The sequence below is a fragment of the Nuphar pumila genome, chromosome 9 (assembly GCF_984573655.1).
Source record: "Nuphar pumila chromosome 9, dmNupPumi1.hap1.1, whole genome shotgun sequence".
Lineage (NCBI taxonomy): Eukaryota > Viridiplantae > Streptophyta > Magnoliopsida > Nymphaeales > Nymphaeaceae > Nuphar > Nuphar pumila.
In genome coordinates, this window is record NC_143257.1 from 111370059 (window position 1) to 111389531 (window position 19473).

Here is a 19473-nt window from a genome sequence, read left to right on the forward strand (position 1 = left end):
AGAAAAATTGATATTTTATGTCTTCAAGAGACCAAATGGGTAGGTGAGAAAGCTAAAGTGATAGAACCTTGGGGATATAAGATTTGGTATACAGGAATAAATAGGAATAGGAATGGAGTAGGGATTGTTATGAGTCGTCAGTTTATAGATAATGTAGTTGAGGTCCGTAGGAAGGGTGATAGAATTTTACTTATTAAATTAGTATTAGGTACGGATATTATTAATATTATTAGTGTTTATGCACCTCAAGTAGGTTTAGATGATTCCATTAAGCATCAATTTTGGGAAGATTTAGATGGAGTAGTACAAGAGACATCTTATGGAGAAAAGCTTTTCATCGGCGGTGACCTTAATGGACATGTAGGCATTAGTAGGGATGGATTTGAGAATATCCATGGAGGCTATGGTATAGGAGAAAGAAATGAAAGTGGAGAAAGGATTTTAGATTTTTGTTTGTTCTATGATATTATCTTAGCAAACACTTGGTTTAGGAAGAGGGAGTCTCACCTAGTAACATTTAAAAGTGGGGTTAATACGAGTCAGATAGATTTTTTCCTACTTAGAAAGAGAGATAGGGGTTGTTGCATCGATTGTAAGGTTATACCAGGAGAAAGTGTAGCTACACAACATAGAGTCTTAATTTTAGATCTTAGAATTAGACAATGCCGCAAAAGGGATAGACATAGGATAGATCCTAGAATTAAGTGGTGGGCACTGAAAGGAGCTAAACAAGGAATGTTTGTAGAGCAGGTAGTTAAGGAAGTTGATTGGTGTCTCGAGGAGGATTCAGAATCAATGTGGAATAAGATAGCGGGTGGTATGAGAAAAGTAGCTAAGGAGGTATTGGGTGAGTCTAAAGGCGGTGCACCACTAGGTAAGGATACATCATGGTGGAACGAGGATGTCAAATTAGCTATTAAGGTTAAAAGAGAGTGTTATAGAAATCTAAGTAAGAGTCGTGATAATGAGAATTTGGAGAAGTATATGATAGCAAAGAAGGAAGCTAAAAAAGTTGTTTGAAACGCGAGGGCTAAGGTATATAAGGAGGTTTATGACAAGTTGGATACCAAAGAAGGCGAGAAGGATATTTATAGGCTTGCAAAGATGAGAGATAGGAAATCGAAGGATTTGGGTATGGTTAGATGTATCAAAGATGAAACGCAAAGGGTTTTAGTCAAAGATGAGGAGATTAAGGAGAGATGGAAAGATTATTTTGATAAGCAATTTAATGATAGTCATGCTCAAGATCTTGGAGACTTCTCCATTCCTTTTCATGAGATAAATCGTGACTTCATGCGCAAGATTCAAAAGAAAGAAATTGCAGAGGCTTTGAAGAAAATGAAATCAAGAAGGGCAGTTGGCCCAGATGGTATACCTATCGAGGCTTGGAAATGCTTGGGAGAGAAAGGTTTAGAATGGTTGACAAATCTTTTTAACTTGATTTGGCGAACAAATAAGATGCCTAATGAGTGGAGGAAGAGTACTTTGGTGCCTTTATATAAGAATAAGGGTGATATACAAGATTGCACAAACTATCGTGGTATAAAACTCATGAGTCATACTATGAAACTTTGGGAGAGGGTGATTGAGTCTAGGTTGAGGAAGGTTGTCATGATATCGGAGAATCAATTTGGTTTTATGCCTGGAAGATCAACTATGGAAGCTATACATCTTCTTAGACAACTTATTGAAAGATATAGAGAGAGGAACAAAGATTTGCATATGGTTTTTATTGATTTAGAGAAGGCATACGATAGAGTACCTAGGGACGTTCTCTGGTGGACAATGATGAAGAAAGGTGTTTCTCTCAAGTACATTAGTATAATTAAAGATATGTATGAAGGAGTAGTAACCAATGTCCGCACTTGTGGAGGGGTGACAACCAATTTTCCGATAACGGTTGGGTTACATCAAGGATCTGCTTTAAGCCCTTTCCTATTTGCGATTGTGATGGATGAGCTTACGAGATCAATTCAAGAAAATGTACCGTGGTGTATGTTGTTTGCTGATGATATTGTTTTGATTGATGAGTCTAGAGCTGGGGTTAATGCTAAGTTAGAATTATGGAGACAGACATTGGAAGCTAGAGGTTTTAAGTTGAGTAAGAGTAAGACTGAATATATGGAATGTCGGTTTAGTAAGCAACGGAGTAGTGATGGGAGTGTAGTGAAGCTTGGTGAGCAAGATATACCGGTGAATGATTATTTCAAATATTTGGGATCCATCATTCAAAAGTATGGAGAAATTGATGGAGATGTAAATCATAGGATAAAGGTTGGGTGGATGAAATGGAAAAGTGCTACTGGAGTGCTGTGCGATCGTAGAATGCCATTGCGGTTGAAGGGAAAGTTTTATAGGACGACTATTAGACCCGCTTTACTATATGGTACGGAATGTTGGGCTGCCAAGAGACATCATATTCAAAAAATGAGTGTAGCTGAGATGCGGATGCTTAGATGGATGTGTGGAAATACAATAAAAGATAAGATTCGGAACGAAGAGATACGTAAGAAGGTAGGTGTTGCACCCATTGAAAATAAGATGCGAGAGAATCGTTTACGATGGTTTGGACATATTCGGCGAAGGCCTAATGATGCTCCAGTTAGAAGGTTGGAGAAATGGGAAAATATATTAGTTAAAAGAGGTCGGGGTAGGCCTAGGAAGACTTGGATGGAGATGATAGGAAAGGATATGAATGCTTTGAACCTCACCGAGGACATGGCGTTGGATAGAAATGATTGGAGGAAAAGGATTCATGTGGAAAACCCAAAATGAATTTCTTTTTTGGTTCATATCGCTGACCCCAATTGTTTTGGGATGAAGGCGTAGTTGTTGTTGTTGTTTGTTGTTGTATGGACAATCAAATAACATGATAAGTATTAAAATATATATTTGTACATACATATATATATAAATATATGTATTATTTGATGTTTATCATTGTAATAGGTTTGCCCATGTAGGGGTATTTTTGTCTTTTTACATGTCTGTAATTAGTACTGCACATTAGGGGCAGTTCAGTCATTGTATATATTTTCTGTTTTTGTCTTTTTATGTTTCGTGTAAGGGCATATTGGACTTTGTCCAATATAGCTGTTGGGATCTAGGAGAGCATTCCAACAACTACATTGGCTCCAATGCTTATTTGTCAAAAGCGGAGCCTAGGTGAGGTAGGCACATCCCCACCGCCTGGGCGACCAGGTCTGGGAGGTGGGGCCCTATTTTAGTGCCTACATTTAAGACTAGGTTGGTCCAATTTTCTTTTTCTTTTTTTACATTGACTCAATATAAAAGGGGAAACATTTTCCTCTCTCTCTCTCTCTCTCTCTCTCTCTCTTTCGAAGGTGCTCCGTGCAATAAGCATGGGGCGGGCAAGTGGCGCACGATCCAGAAGGACCCCGAGTTCATCTATTGGTTCTCTGCTCGCTCCAACATCACCCACTTCCCTATTCGTCCTTCGTCGTCGCTGCCTCATTGTTGCGATATTTTGGTCCTATGGCTGGCCTTTCTGTGCTTTTTTGCCTTTTTCTGCATGAGATTATGATCAATGGTCATGCAAAATTTCCGTTCTTTTGGTACTTGGTGGTGCTTTGTTGGTTTAAATATGGGAATTTCTTCCACTGTTCTCTATAGGAGGCATGTGATCGTGGATCAAATTGATCTTTGTTTTATTTCTTTTTATTTTTGTCGGTTCAAAGGAAGGAGGGAGTTTGTGTATCTCACTTTTCCTTCTTTAACTGTATTTTGTTTTAATGTAAAAGGAAAATTTGAGTTTAGGTTAGGTTTCACAAAAATGGCGTTGTAGTCTTTGTTGAAAGTGGGTATGAAGGAATCATGAATATATTTGAATTATGTTGCTTGATTCCTTCTTTTCTTCTAACTGTGTTTGACCAATAGCCTAGCGAACGTTGCTCTCTCGTGTCCTGGTCCCTGGATAAGAAAATTCATTTGAGGATTATGAAAGAGAGTCAGGTGTGCCACTGTGAGTCGAACATGTGGATGTGTACATTGTGTAGTTAATTGGAAAAGAAATAAATAGCTGTAAGCTTCAAATTAGGTACCCCACTTTGTTAGACAAACATGTTGTGAACTTATAAAGGCTTCTTGAATGTGATAAGACCAATCTAGAATTCCCTGTTTAGACATCCTTTTTAAAGCTAAAAATCCAGTATAGCCCACATTGAAGACAAGAATATCAGTATTTTGCTTGGACCAATTAACAGGGAACCCATGAAAGAACTGGTTTCTGACAGTAAAAGGCATGTTCCTGGTGACAAACATGCAGGTGCTTCTAAATCTCAAGTATGTGAAAACTATGCTCGCTTGATTGAAATCAAATCTTCTATTGCTTGTATTATGTTCATTGTTGTTACTTTTTTTGTATACATGATTTTATTTTTTGTATATTGTTCATTTACATTGTTAGTTGGATGGTTTGTTTATTCAATTGTTAATTTATTCTTAATTTGTTTGAGCAGGTTATGTAATATAACTGCTTTACAGTGTTCAATGACATTATTTGTCTATTGCTTATTGTTGATTGATTTTATGTTGTATACATGTTTGTTATTAATTTTAGTAGTTTGTTTATATATTTTGTATGTTTTTTTTTTATTTGGGGTACCACCTAATCCGCCTAAGCCTCGCCTAGTCTTTTTAGGGGCTCACCACCTAGGCTTCGCCTAGTGCCTTTGACAACTAAGCTCCAATGTGCCTATTTAAAGAGGGGTTAAACCCCTTCCTCATTATGCCTTCTCAAGCATTGTTCAAGGGAATAAAGAGATATATTTTTTTACTTTGTGTACTTGCCCATAGTGGCTATTGTTTGCACTTTTGTGCTTTTGTGATTATTTCTATTTAGTTCCTATATTGTCCCTTGGTGGACTAGTGCTTGTGCACACTTTGTTGTGTTCTTGTATGCCCTTAGTGGGTTTTCTTTTGCACTTCCATTTGTTTCACGACATGGTATCAGAGCAAGGGATCCTTGGAGCGTATTGTTCGTGATTGATCAAGGGACCAAGTGCTTGTAGTGTTGAAGGACGTGTTCGTGATCTCCCACCTATTCTTCTCATTCCTTCTATCTCTCTCTTTTATCTTTTTATTCTCTTTCTCTATGGATCGTGATTCAAAGATTGAGCTTGCTTTCAAGCTTAATGGGAGCAACTACATGATGTGGTCCGTCAGAATGGAGAACCACCTCAAGGGGAAGAAATTTTATGGGGATATATAATAAGCATCACTCTTGAACCTCAACTCATGCTCACCAAGCTTGAGGGACATATCCAAAAGCCTCTTTAAGGAGATGAAAAAACGAAGGCTATCTATGACTATCAAATGAAAATTAAGATTGGGAGAGCAATCATGCTGAAATTCTTGCATGATTCACGAACAACGTAGATATTAAGATTTGTGTTAATATTGTCAAATTTAGAAAGACAAATGAGGCATGGCTATTTATGAAAGGCATGTATACTCAAAGGGATCTTGCAAGGCAATATTACTTGCAAGGCAAAATTAGAACTACAAAACAAGGAGATATGAGTGTTAGGGATTTCTTTAGTGCCTTGTCCCCTCTATGGGATGAGTTGGCACTTTTAAAACCTAAGTGAGTGGTTTTCGAAGATGTGGAACTTAGGCATGAGCAAGTGGAGAAAGAACATTGCTTTCAATTTTTGCATGGGTTGCGTCCTAAATATGAACAAGATCAACTATTCTACATAAGACTACTCCCTTGCCTATAGAGGAAGTCTTTGCTCAAGTTTGCCAAGAAGAGACTCGTCTTGGCATGACGAAAGAGAGTGATGATGTTGGCGGTCCCTAGGCCCAATAATAATATCAAAACATATAGGCCTCCTCACTTTGGGAAGTAATACCACAATGGAGACTCATATTAATATAGCAAAGGTGGCTTCCCAAATGGAGTTATATGTCACTTTTATAATGAGTCGGGACATATCAAGCCGGTTTGCCCCAAACTCAAAAACAAAGTGGTTTTCGTTGAAGAGTTCATACCAAAGAACAAGAAGGTTAGCAAGGATGAAGGTGAAAGTTCAATAAGCCTAAACCAACTAACTATGGCACTCCAACAACTTTTAAAGAGTTCATCAACTTCGGGTGCCGCTATAGCTTTGTCCTCACCTCCAGGTATGTCTTCTTGGATTCTTGACTCAAAAGACTCTTTTCATATGACCCCTTGTAAGAATGCTTTATCCAACATATACACTAACTCAAAACTATCTTGTATGTCTACCGCCGATGGTACCTCTTTAAAAATTCAAAGTATTGGCACATTATCTTCTAACAATTCTCAAAAAAAAAATTTAAAATAAAAGTTAGAGTTCTAAAATTAAATTTAAATCTTTTTCTGTTTTCAAATCTCCGATCATGGATGTGAATCCTATTCATCTAAAGGTTGCTTCATGAAGGATCTTTGGTCTAAGAAGCAGATTGAGCATGACCATAGGAGGGGAGATCTCTACTTCATGGACTCTTTACTTCTTCCACCTAAATCTTTTTATAACTATGTCCAAGAAAAAGATATTATTACTTGGCATAGAAGACTTGGATATCTAAGCTATTCTATGATGTATCTTTTTCTTTTTTATAATGAAAAAGATATTGTTTGCAAAGATTGTATTCCTGGAAAAATGAAATCTATTTATTTTCCCAATAGGACTTTTTATCTCCAAGAGACCTTTTGAATTAATGCACTGAGATGTATGGGGTCCTTCTCCAAGGGAGGTTATTCCTATTATGTGATATTTATAGATTATACTGCTAAATTATATGTATAAGACTATAATACCCGATAGGGGTATTATAGTCTTTTCACATTGTTTATTAAACAATGTTTTTTCTTCTTTTTTATTTTCTTTTTTATTTCTTTTATTTTTTTGTTTTTGGATTCAAGCCAAAAGGGGCCCCACAATAGAGTCATTGGGGCCCCCAACGATCACAAATGTGACCGTTGGGGGCTCCCAACGACTCTTTGGGAGCCCCCCTTTTGGCTCCTTTTTCAGCCCTCTCATTTTGTATAAATAGGGGTGAGACCCCCTTGTATTCCTTAAGCATTTTATGCTCACTCTTTCAATAAAAGAGTCTTTTTATTTTAGTTGTGCTTTTTATAAAGCTTGTGCTTGTGTTGTCCCATAGTGGACTTGTGTATTGCTCCCTTTTGATATTTCTCCATTGGTGGTGATTATGAATGCATTTTTTGCATTCTTTATATTTCTGCATACTTCATTACATGGTATCAAAGCCACTCAACTCTTGTAAGGTGAAGTTGTGACTCTCTCTCTCCTCTTTAGTTTCATATTACCTTATTAGAAGCAATGGAGGCCAAGATCGACCTATCATTCAAGCTAAATGGCAAAAATTACATGATGTGGGCATCCGCAATGGAGAATAACTTCAAAGGAAAAAAACTTTGGGATTATGTAATGCGGTTTGTTCCGAAACCTCAACTTGAGCTCACCAAGCTTGAAGGAGGCCAAAAAAAAGCTCTTGAGGGAGATGCTCGCCTCAAAGCTATTGAAGATCATCAAAGAAAAGTAGAAGATTGGGAGAGCAATCATGCAAAAATCCTAACATGGTTTATGAACAATGTAGAACTCAAGGTATGTGCCAATATTGTCAAATTTTGTTGAGCCAATGATGATTGGTTTTTTATAAAGGGTATGTATACCAAAAAAGATCTTGCAAGAACCTATTTCTTGCAAGAAAAGGTTAGAACTACTAAGCAAGGGGATATGATCATTCAAGATTACTATAGTGCTCTAAACCCTTTGTGGGATGAGTTGGCTCTTTTAGAGCAAAAATGGGTATTTATGGAGGATGTTGAACTAAGGCAAAAACAAATGGAACAATATCGATTGTTTCAATTTTTTTTTGGTCTACGTCTCGAATTTGATCAAGTTAGGTCTTCACTCCTCCAAAGATCTATTTTTCCTCCTATTGAAGATGTCATAGCCGAAATTACTTGAGAAGAAACTAGGCTTGGCATGAGTAAATGCATTAATGAAGTGCTTGCTGTTTTCAAACCCGGCAACAATGTCAAAACATACAAACCACCTCACTTTGGAAAGCAAGGCAACTATGATGGAGGAAGAAAAATGATCGTATGCCATCATTGCCATGAGTCGGGTCACATTAAACCCGTTTGCCCGAAACTAAATGGGACATTCAAGCTTAAGGTGGCTTCTCTTGAAGAATCCACTACCAAAGAAGATGAAGGCAAGAGCGGAGACCTCAAAGAAACACTTGGTCAAATTTATATGGCTCTTCAACAAATCCTCAAAGCTACTTCCTCCACATCGGGTGCTGCCATTGCATCTACTTCACCTCCCGGTATGTACTCTTGGATCTTAGACTTTGGAGCTTTATTCTATATGACCCCACATGAGAATGCATTAACTGATGTATGCACCAATTCAAGAGGCTCATGTGTTTCCACGGCCGATGGAACATTTTTAAAAATTACAAGTATTGGAACTCTTGATTCTAAAAATTCTCAAAATCTTTTTGTTCCAAAGGTTTGAGTTGTTCCAAAATTAAATCTAAATCTTTTTTCAGTTTCCCAAATTGTCGACCATGGATGTGAAATATCTTTCTCATCTTATGGATGCTATGTGCAGGATCTCCAGTCCGGGAAGCGGATTGGACAAGGCCATAGGAAAGGCAACCTCTACTATGTGGATCATCTAAACCTTCCTACAAATTCTTTTTGTACTTATGTCCAAGATAAAAACATTGAAACTTGGCATAAAAGACTTGAACATCCAAGTTATTTGAAAATGTATCTTTTTCCATTTGGAAATAAATTTTGTAAGGAAAGAGACATCTATTGCAAAGATTGAATATTTGGGAAAATGAAATCCATTTTATTTTCAACTAGAACTTTTCTCTCTTCAAGACCTTTTGAATTGGTGCACTCGAATGTATGGGGTCCATCTCCGGTTATGTTTAAAAGTGGTTACTCTTATTATGTCACTTTCATCGATGACTTCACTAGATATGTTTGGATTTATTTCCTTAGTCATAAATCAGAAGTATTTTCCTTCTTTAAAGAATTTCATATAAAAATACAAAATCAATTTCAAAGTAATATATTAATTCTCAGATCCAATTCTGGTGGAGCATCCATACAAACAAGGTAGCTTGTAACACAAATATCTTTAAATAAACAAATACAAGCTATCAGTCATGACCTATAACTTTTCATTTTTCAAGGTTTCCATTGAAAGCTTCCTCGGCAAACCAAAGAGAATGGCTGCCATTCCATCAATGCCTGAGCACTCATTTTGAAGATAAATAATTACCAATCTATAAACTTCTAGATGATCCAACAACATGCAAAGAATTATTAAATGTAATGCCTAAATTAGCAAATTAAACATAAAAAAAGAACAAAGCTTTCAATTATGAGGGAACTTTGATTTGTTCATATAAGCAATAAAATTTTCATTGAGGACTTGTTCAGCAAGCTAAGTGGCAGTCAGCATTCACAGCATACTTGTCGATTCCCATGAAATGCAAAAATGGTCTTGAAGCTTCTCCAGCTTTGACAAGATGTAAAGCATCTTAAAGCATAATGTTTACCTTAAGCTGATTGGTAGTCAAAAATGCTCTAATTCCATGAATTGGTGCTCCAATTGGGAACCGGAAGTCAAGATCTGGAACAGTGAATAAACTGAAACCTTGATGCGGAGCATGAAAAATAACGCTAAATATATTTCTACAAGCAGCAGTTAAAATGGATGATATCAATGTAAAATGGCATACCACCAATTTCGCCCCCTTTGTTAACAAAAGTATGCACATGATCCTTTACAAGTAGATTTTCATCTGCCCCCACCTGAATAATAAATTTAAAAAAAACAAGTCACGACATGTATCACATCTAGACCAAGCATATGGAAAATAGCTGGCATTTTATTTAATTCCATCAGAGTATATCTGCATGAAGAACTTTGCAAATACTCACAAAGAAAATACCACACTTTAGTATTCAACAGAGTATCATGCTCCTGTGAATAAAGCAGGGCATCTTGACATAAAACGAACCATTTTAGTACTGAATTAAGCCATTGAAGCTTCTTATAATGATCTCCCAACAAAAATTGAAGAGAGATACACATAGACAATCACCAGACCTAAGCAAAGCATAGTGCAGTAGTTTGCTTCCTTAGTCAACTGTTGAAGGCTGCACGTGTAAAAGAAGTGTGCTTTTGCATGGAATCCTTCAAATTTCTAAAGATGAAAGGACCAAGCAAAACTAGAAAGATAATGAAACTGCACTTTAAAACTGTTTCTCAAAAAACCACTCTCAATAATACTGTTAAAACCTTATATGCATCTTGAGCATCCAGCATTGTACAAGAGCAATTCAGTTATATCAATCTAACTGCAACTTGTTAAAAGGATACCAAAAGAAAAGGAACGCTAATATGCAGAATATCAAATTGACTGGAAACCCCCAAAATTTTGAGTTCTGCACCACCTAGTCCCGTCATAGGAAATGCTTTGACGTGCGAAATTATGTTAAATTTTCTGGTCTGCTGGTTCATTACTTCATTTCTATGTCACATAGGTGCGGGTGCGGGTGCGGATGCGGATGCGAGTGCAGGTACAGTTGCGGATGTGGCACTTTAAAAAACTTGGGTGTGGGGGTGCGGGGAGGATATATATATATATATATATATATATATATATAGAGAGAGAGAGAGAGAGAGAGAGAAATGGACTTGATTAGGGTTAACTGAATCTACTTTTGGATAGAAATGGACCTCAGTGTGTTTGACTTCACCTAACACAAAGGAACCTGTGTCCAAGTGTCGCACCCGCTTAGGTGCGGGTGCGGTGCCCTGTTAGAAGAGTCCGTGTGACATAGTTTCATTTCCTGCTGAAACCCTCATCGATAACCCAACAATAATAATGTCTGCCTTCTTATCTTCAACTTAAGTATATTTTCTCCTAGTGATGGAAATATGAGTATGTCTGTGCACTAACAATTACTTCTGAAAGATACGGCTACAAACAGGTCTATTTCAGGTCAGATCCAGACGACTGATTTCAGATCAGGCCTTTGGGATACCCAGATTCAGATCTGAAATGAACCACGATCATGCGACCTAGATCGAGATGCAACATGCATAGACTTACCTGTCCCAAAATTCAGATCTAAAACAGGTTGGCACCAGATTTAATGTAACTAAGTGAAGTCCTAGGTTTCAGTATGCTCCATATACACTTTAAATGACCCAAAAAATCTTACAGGACCAACTAATAGTGAAAGAAGGTTAATCATATTGGGTCAGATATTGAACTAGATTTGATTACTCAAGCTCATGCTATTCAAATGGTAATTTGAAGTTTGAAATTAATTTCAACCTTGAAACATGACAAATTCTTGATAGCATACCCAGATCAACCTGGTTTATAGACTACAGGCAGTCAGTGCACCTGAAATCAAAGCAACTTCAGAAGTCCCAACTCAAATGTTGGGTTAAGTTGAGAAGAGCCATCTTATCCAGGTTGCTGGAATTTATAATGATTTTTTCCTTCACATTTCTCACCTGCCTTTTTATTGTAAAACTTCAACTTTGTGCATGAACGATTGCATTCATACTTAGCTACACTTATCCAGAAAAGCCTTGCAAACAAGAGAAAAGCTTGATTATTAACTAAAATTCTAGATCCAACTTGTCCTGCAGACAGAGATAGTGGGATTGCCTATTCACAGTAAGACAGTTGATAACATAATTAACACTAGAGCTAGAAATAAAGCGTACATATCAAGCTTACAGAAATAATCATGCTAAAAGACTCAAAAGTACATGAAAATACTACAACAAGAACATAATTGTTGCATACGTAATAGGTGCTAGAAATTAAAAAAAAATGACAAACTTCCCAAAATATTGCAAAGCTTCATTGCTGCTATGCACAAAATGATTCTCAATATGGCACTACATTTTGTGGATATCAAAGTGTCATACACTGGAGAAGCATGTTGCATCCATGTCCAATTTGATTGGTTCTATTTCGTTAGGGGGGGAAGATTTCACCACGAATGGTATTGTTTGGATGTCAGTAGGCTAGAAAATATGAATATTAAAATTGTAAATTTGTTCCTAACATGAAGAGATTGTAATTTTTATTATCTGATAATTTCACATGTTGAGAGAGAGAGAGTTCCTAAGATTAAGAATAGAAAGGAGTCAACTAATTTCCTATTTTTTAAGGAGAAAGATAGAGTAAAAAGGGGGATAAGTACTTTCATACTTTTGAAGCTTCCAAAAGTAGTTGCCAAATATGCCAAAATCTTAAAAAGGAAAAAGGTAAAGTATAATATAACTCCATATCGCAAAAATGTTGCAATATTATAGTGCATTATACATAACTAAAGGAAAATATCACTTTCAAATATAAAAGATGTACCTGTTGAGGAATGTAATGCCCTTATTACTAACATGTATGCGAGCCTCTTACTTTTGTATATATGTTTACATTAGAGGTGTATTCATGTAACTGTACCATTAGGGTCTTTAGTCAATCTCTTTTGTCTTCTAGTGTATCCTAAGTGGTCGACTCCCTTTATGTTGTAACATGTTCATTCTTTGAAATCTTTGTATGCCTTCTTTCTCTTGCATTCATTCATGGCTATCTGATCCTCCATAGTACCCACTTGCAATCCTAGTGGATACAATTGGCACCTAAGTGTTAAAAAGTACTATGAAGCACAAAGGGGAATTCATTTTTTAAGTGGTTGTGGAAGCACGTGGAAAACGAAAAAGGAAACACGCAAGACGTGATCTGGAAGCACAAGTTGAAGTGAACAGGAAATGACATGGAAACAAGTAGAAAGCGATACAAAATCAACATGGAAGCAAACATAAGACTTGTTATAGACAAAAATAATATATAATATAAGAAAAGTATAGGAAGTGAGTGAGAAATGAGGGGGAGTGTATATCAGCTATATATATAGCCTATATGGCGTTAATCTATCGATAACCTAAACACTATTGAAATATGTAAAAAAAAATCAGTAAACTTGAACCATGAAATTAATTTCACTAACTGAAAGCATCAATTAATCTTAAAAAAGATAGAAATAGAGAATATTTATAATTACTTGAAAAGCAAAAGAAATTACATAAACCATAATTATTGTTTCCCTTTCTAATTAAGTTAAAACACATTTTCCACCTTATACGATGTGCTTATGGCATTACATTCCCGTAGCTGCAAAAGCAGTGACTAAAGTGCTAAGTGGATGACTGTCATGACAACAAATTTATATATCATCATTTCTTGGGACATTTGAAACTTCAGAATGGACAAAGGCAGTATATCTTTGTTGCTAAAGTTCAGAACTGACCTCTTTAATCGTGTGTGGCTAAAGAGCATATGAAATTAACAAAATATTGAGGTGACCTTTAAAAAATCTATAGTCAACAATTTATACATGTGGTAATGCAAAGCCGTAGGATCGACAAAAAGGTTCTAAATGACCCTGATGTTTAGAGAAAGAGGTTCCTGCTTGCATTAAGCTCTGATAATGCTTGAAACATTTTCTCTTGCACGAAGTCTACATGTCTCACCAAACAACAATTTGTTTTGATCTATTCCCTATGTGCTAAGATGATGTTAGCTGTTTGAGTTTGTCTCTTGAAAGCACACACTGCATATTGATGGTTGATCATGTTGCAGTATTTTATCTGTGATTATGAAATGAGTATGTCAAGTTTGACACAGGACAAGATCGAGGAATTACCAGCAAGAGGAAAGAAGATGATCTACTCCAACCTTGACCCACAAATTCTTGATGAGCTGCTGGGGAGTAAGTTTTTGGTCGTCAATCAAAGACCTTCACCAGAAAATATGCCTGATAGGGAAAAGGACAAAGAGAGACAAAAAAGGAAAGGACAACAGAAAGGGAAATGGAAAAATTATGAACTTTTAACCTTTGGCAATGGCAACTGAATCTCCCGGAAAAATCGTTGTTTTTTTCCCTTAATCAATATATCATTTGGAAGTCTCAATTTTGATAAAAGAAGGGAAAAAAAGGTCATTATTGTGGTTTTATCGACAACACATATCATGATATATCATGATACCTAGTTTTTTTTCCTTATTTTTTAGTAAACTTCTAGGTTTGTGACTGTGACGATATGTCGCGTTATATTGGCGATATACTGCCAATACTGTTACATTGGTTTTTCATCAGAGAGGAAATGAGCTTCAGATCCCCACATTTCCTGGTGCTTCCCCCCCTTAGAGGTCACATGGCTCTTCTTACTTCGGAGGCATGCTTCCTACCCTAAGGAGGCACTTCTAGTAACTATAGTCAAAACGTACAAAATAGCTTCAAATTCACAATTCTAGAATCATGACCACAAATACGACTTACATTATTCTAACCTTTTTCATCAACCGGAAAAGGTTGTTGTAGCAACCAAAAAATACATGAAGCCCCATCTCGATGTGGTTTCCACGCCTGTCTACAAAAGAACCCACTTTTCCACCTATGAATGAATGTGATTCATAGATGTCAACCTGCAAAATAACAAAGTCATACCTTTTAGGTAAGTATATATAAAAAAGTATTATGGAGTAACAATGAATTGAAGAACTATGCTTGCATTATACACTGCATCAAGGTCATATGTTTCTTCTTTTAGCATGCAATGAAAGGAGCTAACCAATCAAAGAATCAACACGTAATAACACAGTGCATTTTACACAGCTCTCTAGCAACCCCATAAAATTTTCATTATTTTGTACATTTTTATCAAACAAAAAGGACGCAAAAGTTAAGACCCTTTTATATCTATATCAAAAAAGATAATGCTCCAAATAAGCTGTCCCTAGGCTATGCACATAAAGCTCTTTGATTCATTCACATTATTGAGTGCAGGACTATATAAACATGTTCTTGTTGTACAAATGCTATTCCGGTTATGTAACACTATGGCATGTTTTCAATGCCCTGTGATTCTAGGATCCTCCTATGATTGTAAATCACCATACTTTTTCAAGGTTAGTGGAACATGAAAAAGTACAAGTTGTGATTGTGATTTCCAACTGTGATTGTTTTTTCCAAGGTTGCCTGACTAGGAAGCAGAAGCGGGAAACGATACAGGAAGCGGAAGCAAGAAGCGATGCATTTTAAAACGTATAGGAAGCGGGAAGTGAGGAATAAAAAAAAGCAATATAAGAATTGAATGAGAATCAAAATAGAACAAAAATAAAAACTAAAATAAAAGTGACATTCACATCGAAAATTTGAAGTTATGGAAAAACTGTAATTTATATTTTCAAATATCTAATTTATGTTATTCGAGAATACAGTAGCATTCACATCGAAAATTCAAAGAGAACAAAAGTGATTTTGTCGAAATCCGAGTTCGTACGAGCCGAAACATGTTTTACAAGATTTAGGGCATAGTGAAAATTTTCTAACCGAGTATGGGCATAACCAAAAGTTGTAAAATACATGAGGGATATTTTTGGAATTGATAATTTAAGCAGGATCATAATATATATATATATATATATATATATATATTTTTATTTATATTTATTTATATATATATATATATATTTTATATATATATATATATATCTTTGTTTAATTCAATAAAACAATATAGTTTAAAAAAAATGGTTTGGTTTCCTAAATAGTTGAGGTAACTAATCCAACTAAACTAAAAGCCCAAACTGGACTAAACCAACCAGACTAAGTCTGGTTGGGTCAACTTGGATTTGGGACTAGATCTGCTCCAGATCCAAACCCATTCACCCCTCGCCACATCGCACATGGGTTTACAACCATGGTTTTGGTGAAAATTAACAAGTGTTAGCTTGGTTAACACTTGTTATATGATGACCACCCACGAAGATGGCTTGGTGTTGCCGTTTGGCAACACCAAGGCCTTATAAACTCCCTATTTAAAGGCCTTCTCTTCCATCGTTCACACTCATTCGCAACTCTCCTCCCTTCTTGCTCTCTCTATCATATTGCTCCCCCCCCTTAATGAAACTAGGGGGAGCACCAACAATGCAAAGCACTCTTTAGACAAGGAGCCAAGAACACAAGCACTTAAAGTGCATACGTAACCCACTAAGGGGTAAAGTGCCTAAACGGCAAAAGCAAATATTATTGAAGAAGAAGAGAAGTGGGTTGAAAAACCCATAGCATTACAAGAGGGAAAGCCCTCTTTTTATAGAGGATCAAATGTAAGAGAGAGGGACCACAAGGGGGCTCCCTTCTAGTCGTTGGGGCCCCAACTACTAGATGGTTGGGGGCCCCAAGTGGTCATACATTAATGAAAAAGAAAAAAAAAAAGAAAAGATAAAAAGAAAGAAAAATGCAAAACCTAAAAAGTAAAAAGTACATGAATTTTACCAAAATACCCTTATCGGGTTTTGGGGTGTAAAAAAAAAAGGAAAAAAGAAAATATGTATATATATATATACACATGTATATATATAAGCATATGTATAGATATATATTTATATGTACATATTTTAACACGCCTCCTCAAACTTTACGGGGAGAAGACCGAAAGTTTGCTAAGAAGAAACAAAAAACGCGGAGTTGAAAGCGCTTTGGTGAAGAAGTCAGCCAGCTAATATTCTGAAGTAACATATGGTAATGTCATAGTTCATCTGAGATATTCGTCTTGAACATAACGGCAATCCATTTCAATATGCTTCGTCCGCTTGTGAAATGTATGATCGCTTGCAATGTAGATCGTGTTTTTGTTATCACAACACATCTTGGTAGAGGATGTAATGAGAACGCCCATGTCACAAAGGAGACTTCTAAGCCATACGATTTCCATAGTTGTCATTGTCATGGCCCATATTCAACTTCAGTGGATGATAGTGAAACCTTTTGCTGCTTCTTACATCTCTACAAAATGAGAGATTCACCTAAAAAAATGCAAAACCCAGTAGTTGAGATTCGATCATTGGGATTTTCTCCCCAGTCATCATCAGTAAAAGCAGTTAATTCAAGAGATGAAGAGGATAAGAAAAGCCCTTTGGAGATGGCAGTATTTTAAAACTCGCTGAGTCAACTCGTTGACTCGGTTCGACCCTCCAGCGAGTCAACACGGTAAGGCAAACTCGGTTTGCCAAAACTCGGGCTTGACTCGGCCTGACTCGGGCGAGTTTTGGGATGTTTGAAATTTGTTTTTTGAGTTTCAAATTACAGTTTCGAAATATATAAGTACATATATTTTAACAAGGGTTACCCCCAGATTTTGTATAAAAAAGAAAATAAAAATCATTTAAAGATAAAAAAGCATTTAAATCCATAGAATAAAATCGCCATGTTGTTCGTGTGAAATTGTCTACGAAGAGACAATCCATAAACAAGCATAAAAACTTTATAAAAGAAGTGCACAAGAGCACTCTCACAACACTTGAACAAAATACACAAAAAGTGTATAAATAATAAACATGCAATAATGCATGTATTTCAATATATAAAAGCAAATGCTTGAGACTCTCAAGCTTGAAAAATACAAGGGGGGAACACCCCTATTTATACAAAATGTTAGAAGGTGCAAGGGGGCTCCCAAAGGAGTCGTTGGGAGCCCCCAACGGTCACATTTGTGACCGTTGGGGGCCCCCAACGACTCTATTGGGGGACCCCCAATGCACATAAAATCAAAAAATAAAAAAGAAAAAAAAAAGAAATTACAAAAGTAAAAATAAAAGGAAAATTACAGCATATTCTAAAAGTGAATATGCGCAAAACAGGAAATGACAGAAATGCCCTTTCGGGTAAAAATATATAAATATATGTATTTATATATATAGAGATATATGTACATATAATATATTATATGTAAATATATCTCTATGTATATAAATATATATATTTATATTTACAATGATTTTAGGAGCTACATTTTAACACCCCCCCTCAAACTTACGGTGTGATAACCGCAAGTTTGTCAAGAAGGAAATGAAATCTGGGCGAACATAGAGCTTTTGTGAAGAAGTCGGCAAGTTGATACTCAGATGTCACATATGGCAGATCAATGACCTTCTTCAAGTATTCCTCTCGGACATAATGACAATCCATCTCTATATGCTTTGTTCGCTCGTGAAATGTGTGATTCTTGGCAATGTAGATGGCACTTTTATTGTCACAGCATAGCTTTGTTGGTTCTTTGACAACTACTCCCATATCTTCCAAAAGACGTCGAATTCATACTATTTCCATGGTGGTAGATGCCATGGCTCTGTATTCGGCTTCAGTGGATGATAAGGAGACCTTCTGTTGCTTTTTACATCGCCACGAGATCAAGGATTCTCCTAAAAAAATACAAAAACCAGTGGTGGAGTGACGGTTACTAGGGTCACCTCCCCAATCTGAGTCAGTATAAGCAAGCAATTTTAATTCAGAAGAAGAGGATAGGAATACTCCCTTATTCACTGTTCCCTTCAAGTATCTGATGATGCGAAGTACAGAACCCATATGGACGGTTGTAGGAGCATGTTGAAACTGACTGGCGATGTGTATAGCATGTGACAAATCGGGTCGAGTAATGCTCAGATACATTAAAGAACCTACCAACTGTCTGTAAGGAGTAGGATCAGTTAGAGGAACACCGTCGTCAATCTTCATTTTGGCTCCCACAACTTCAGGAGTTTCACATACTTTGTCATCAGAAATCCCTGATCTGTCAATAATCTCACAAGCAAGTTTAGACTGAGATAGAAAATAACCACGTTGCGAATAGGCAACCTCAATTCCAAGAAAATATGTCAGAAAACCTAAGTCTGACATCTCAAATTTTGAAGTCAAGACGGACTTAATACCCTTGACTCCTTGTATATCATCACCTGTGATTAACATGTCATCAACATATAATAACAATATTACAATCCCTGCTTTAGATTTTCTAGTAAATAGAGCAGTATCAGTATAACATGAAGAGAAACCATTTTCCAGCATTACACTGGTAAATCTGTCATACCAGGCTTTGGGAGCCTGTTTCAAACCATAAAGGGCCCTTCGAAGACGAAGGACTTTATTTTTAGGGATCTCCATGCCAGGTGGAGCATCCATATACACTTCTTCATTAAGATCACCATTTAAAAAGGCATTTTTCACATCCATTTGAAAGATATTCCAATTTTTGATAGATGCAATAGTGATAAGACACCTAACTGTAACCATTCGGGCTACAGGAGCAAAAGTTTCTTCATAATCAATCCCATACTCTTGTCCATACCCTTTTGCAACTAAGCGAGCCTTATACCTTTCAAGTGATCCGTCACTCTTAGTTTTAACTTTAAATACCCATCGACAACCTATAGTTTTCTTTCCTATAGGTAGAGATTGAAAATCCCACGTTTCAGCCCTTTTAAGAGCACTAAGTTCATTTTGCATAGCTTCTTGCCATTCTATACATTTCTTTGCTTCTTCAAAGTTTCTTGGTTCAAAAT

At 36.4% G+C, this 19473-nt stretch overlaps 1 protein-coding gene across 1 annotated transcript in view; it reads right to left on the bottom strand.

Moving 5' to 3' along the window:
- The window catches only part of LOC149828879 (zeta-carotene desaturase, chloroplastic/chromoplastic-like), a 68379-nt gene that overhangs the window by 10321 nt on the left and 38585 nt on the right, over positions 1-19473 (bottom strand). Inside the window, exons 3-5 of the mRNA XM_090017777.1 lie at positions 14425-14559; positions 9781-9853; positions 9598-9671 (exon numbers count right to left, since the gene is read on the bottom strand). Coding sequence (XP_089873903.1) covers positions 9598-9671; positions 9781-9853; positions 14425-14559 — 282 coding nt within the window. The remainder of the gene's footprint in view (positions 1-9597; positions 9672-9780; positions 9854-14424; positions 14560-19473) is intronic.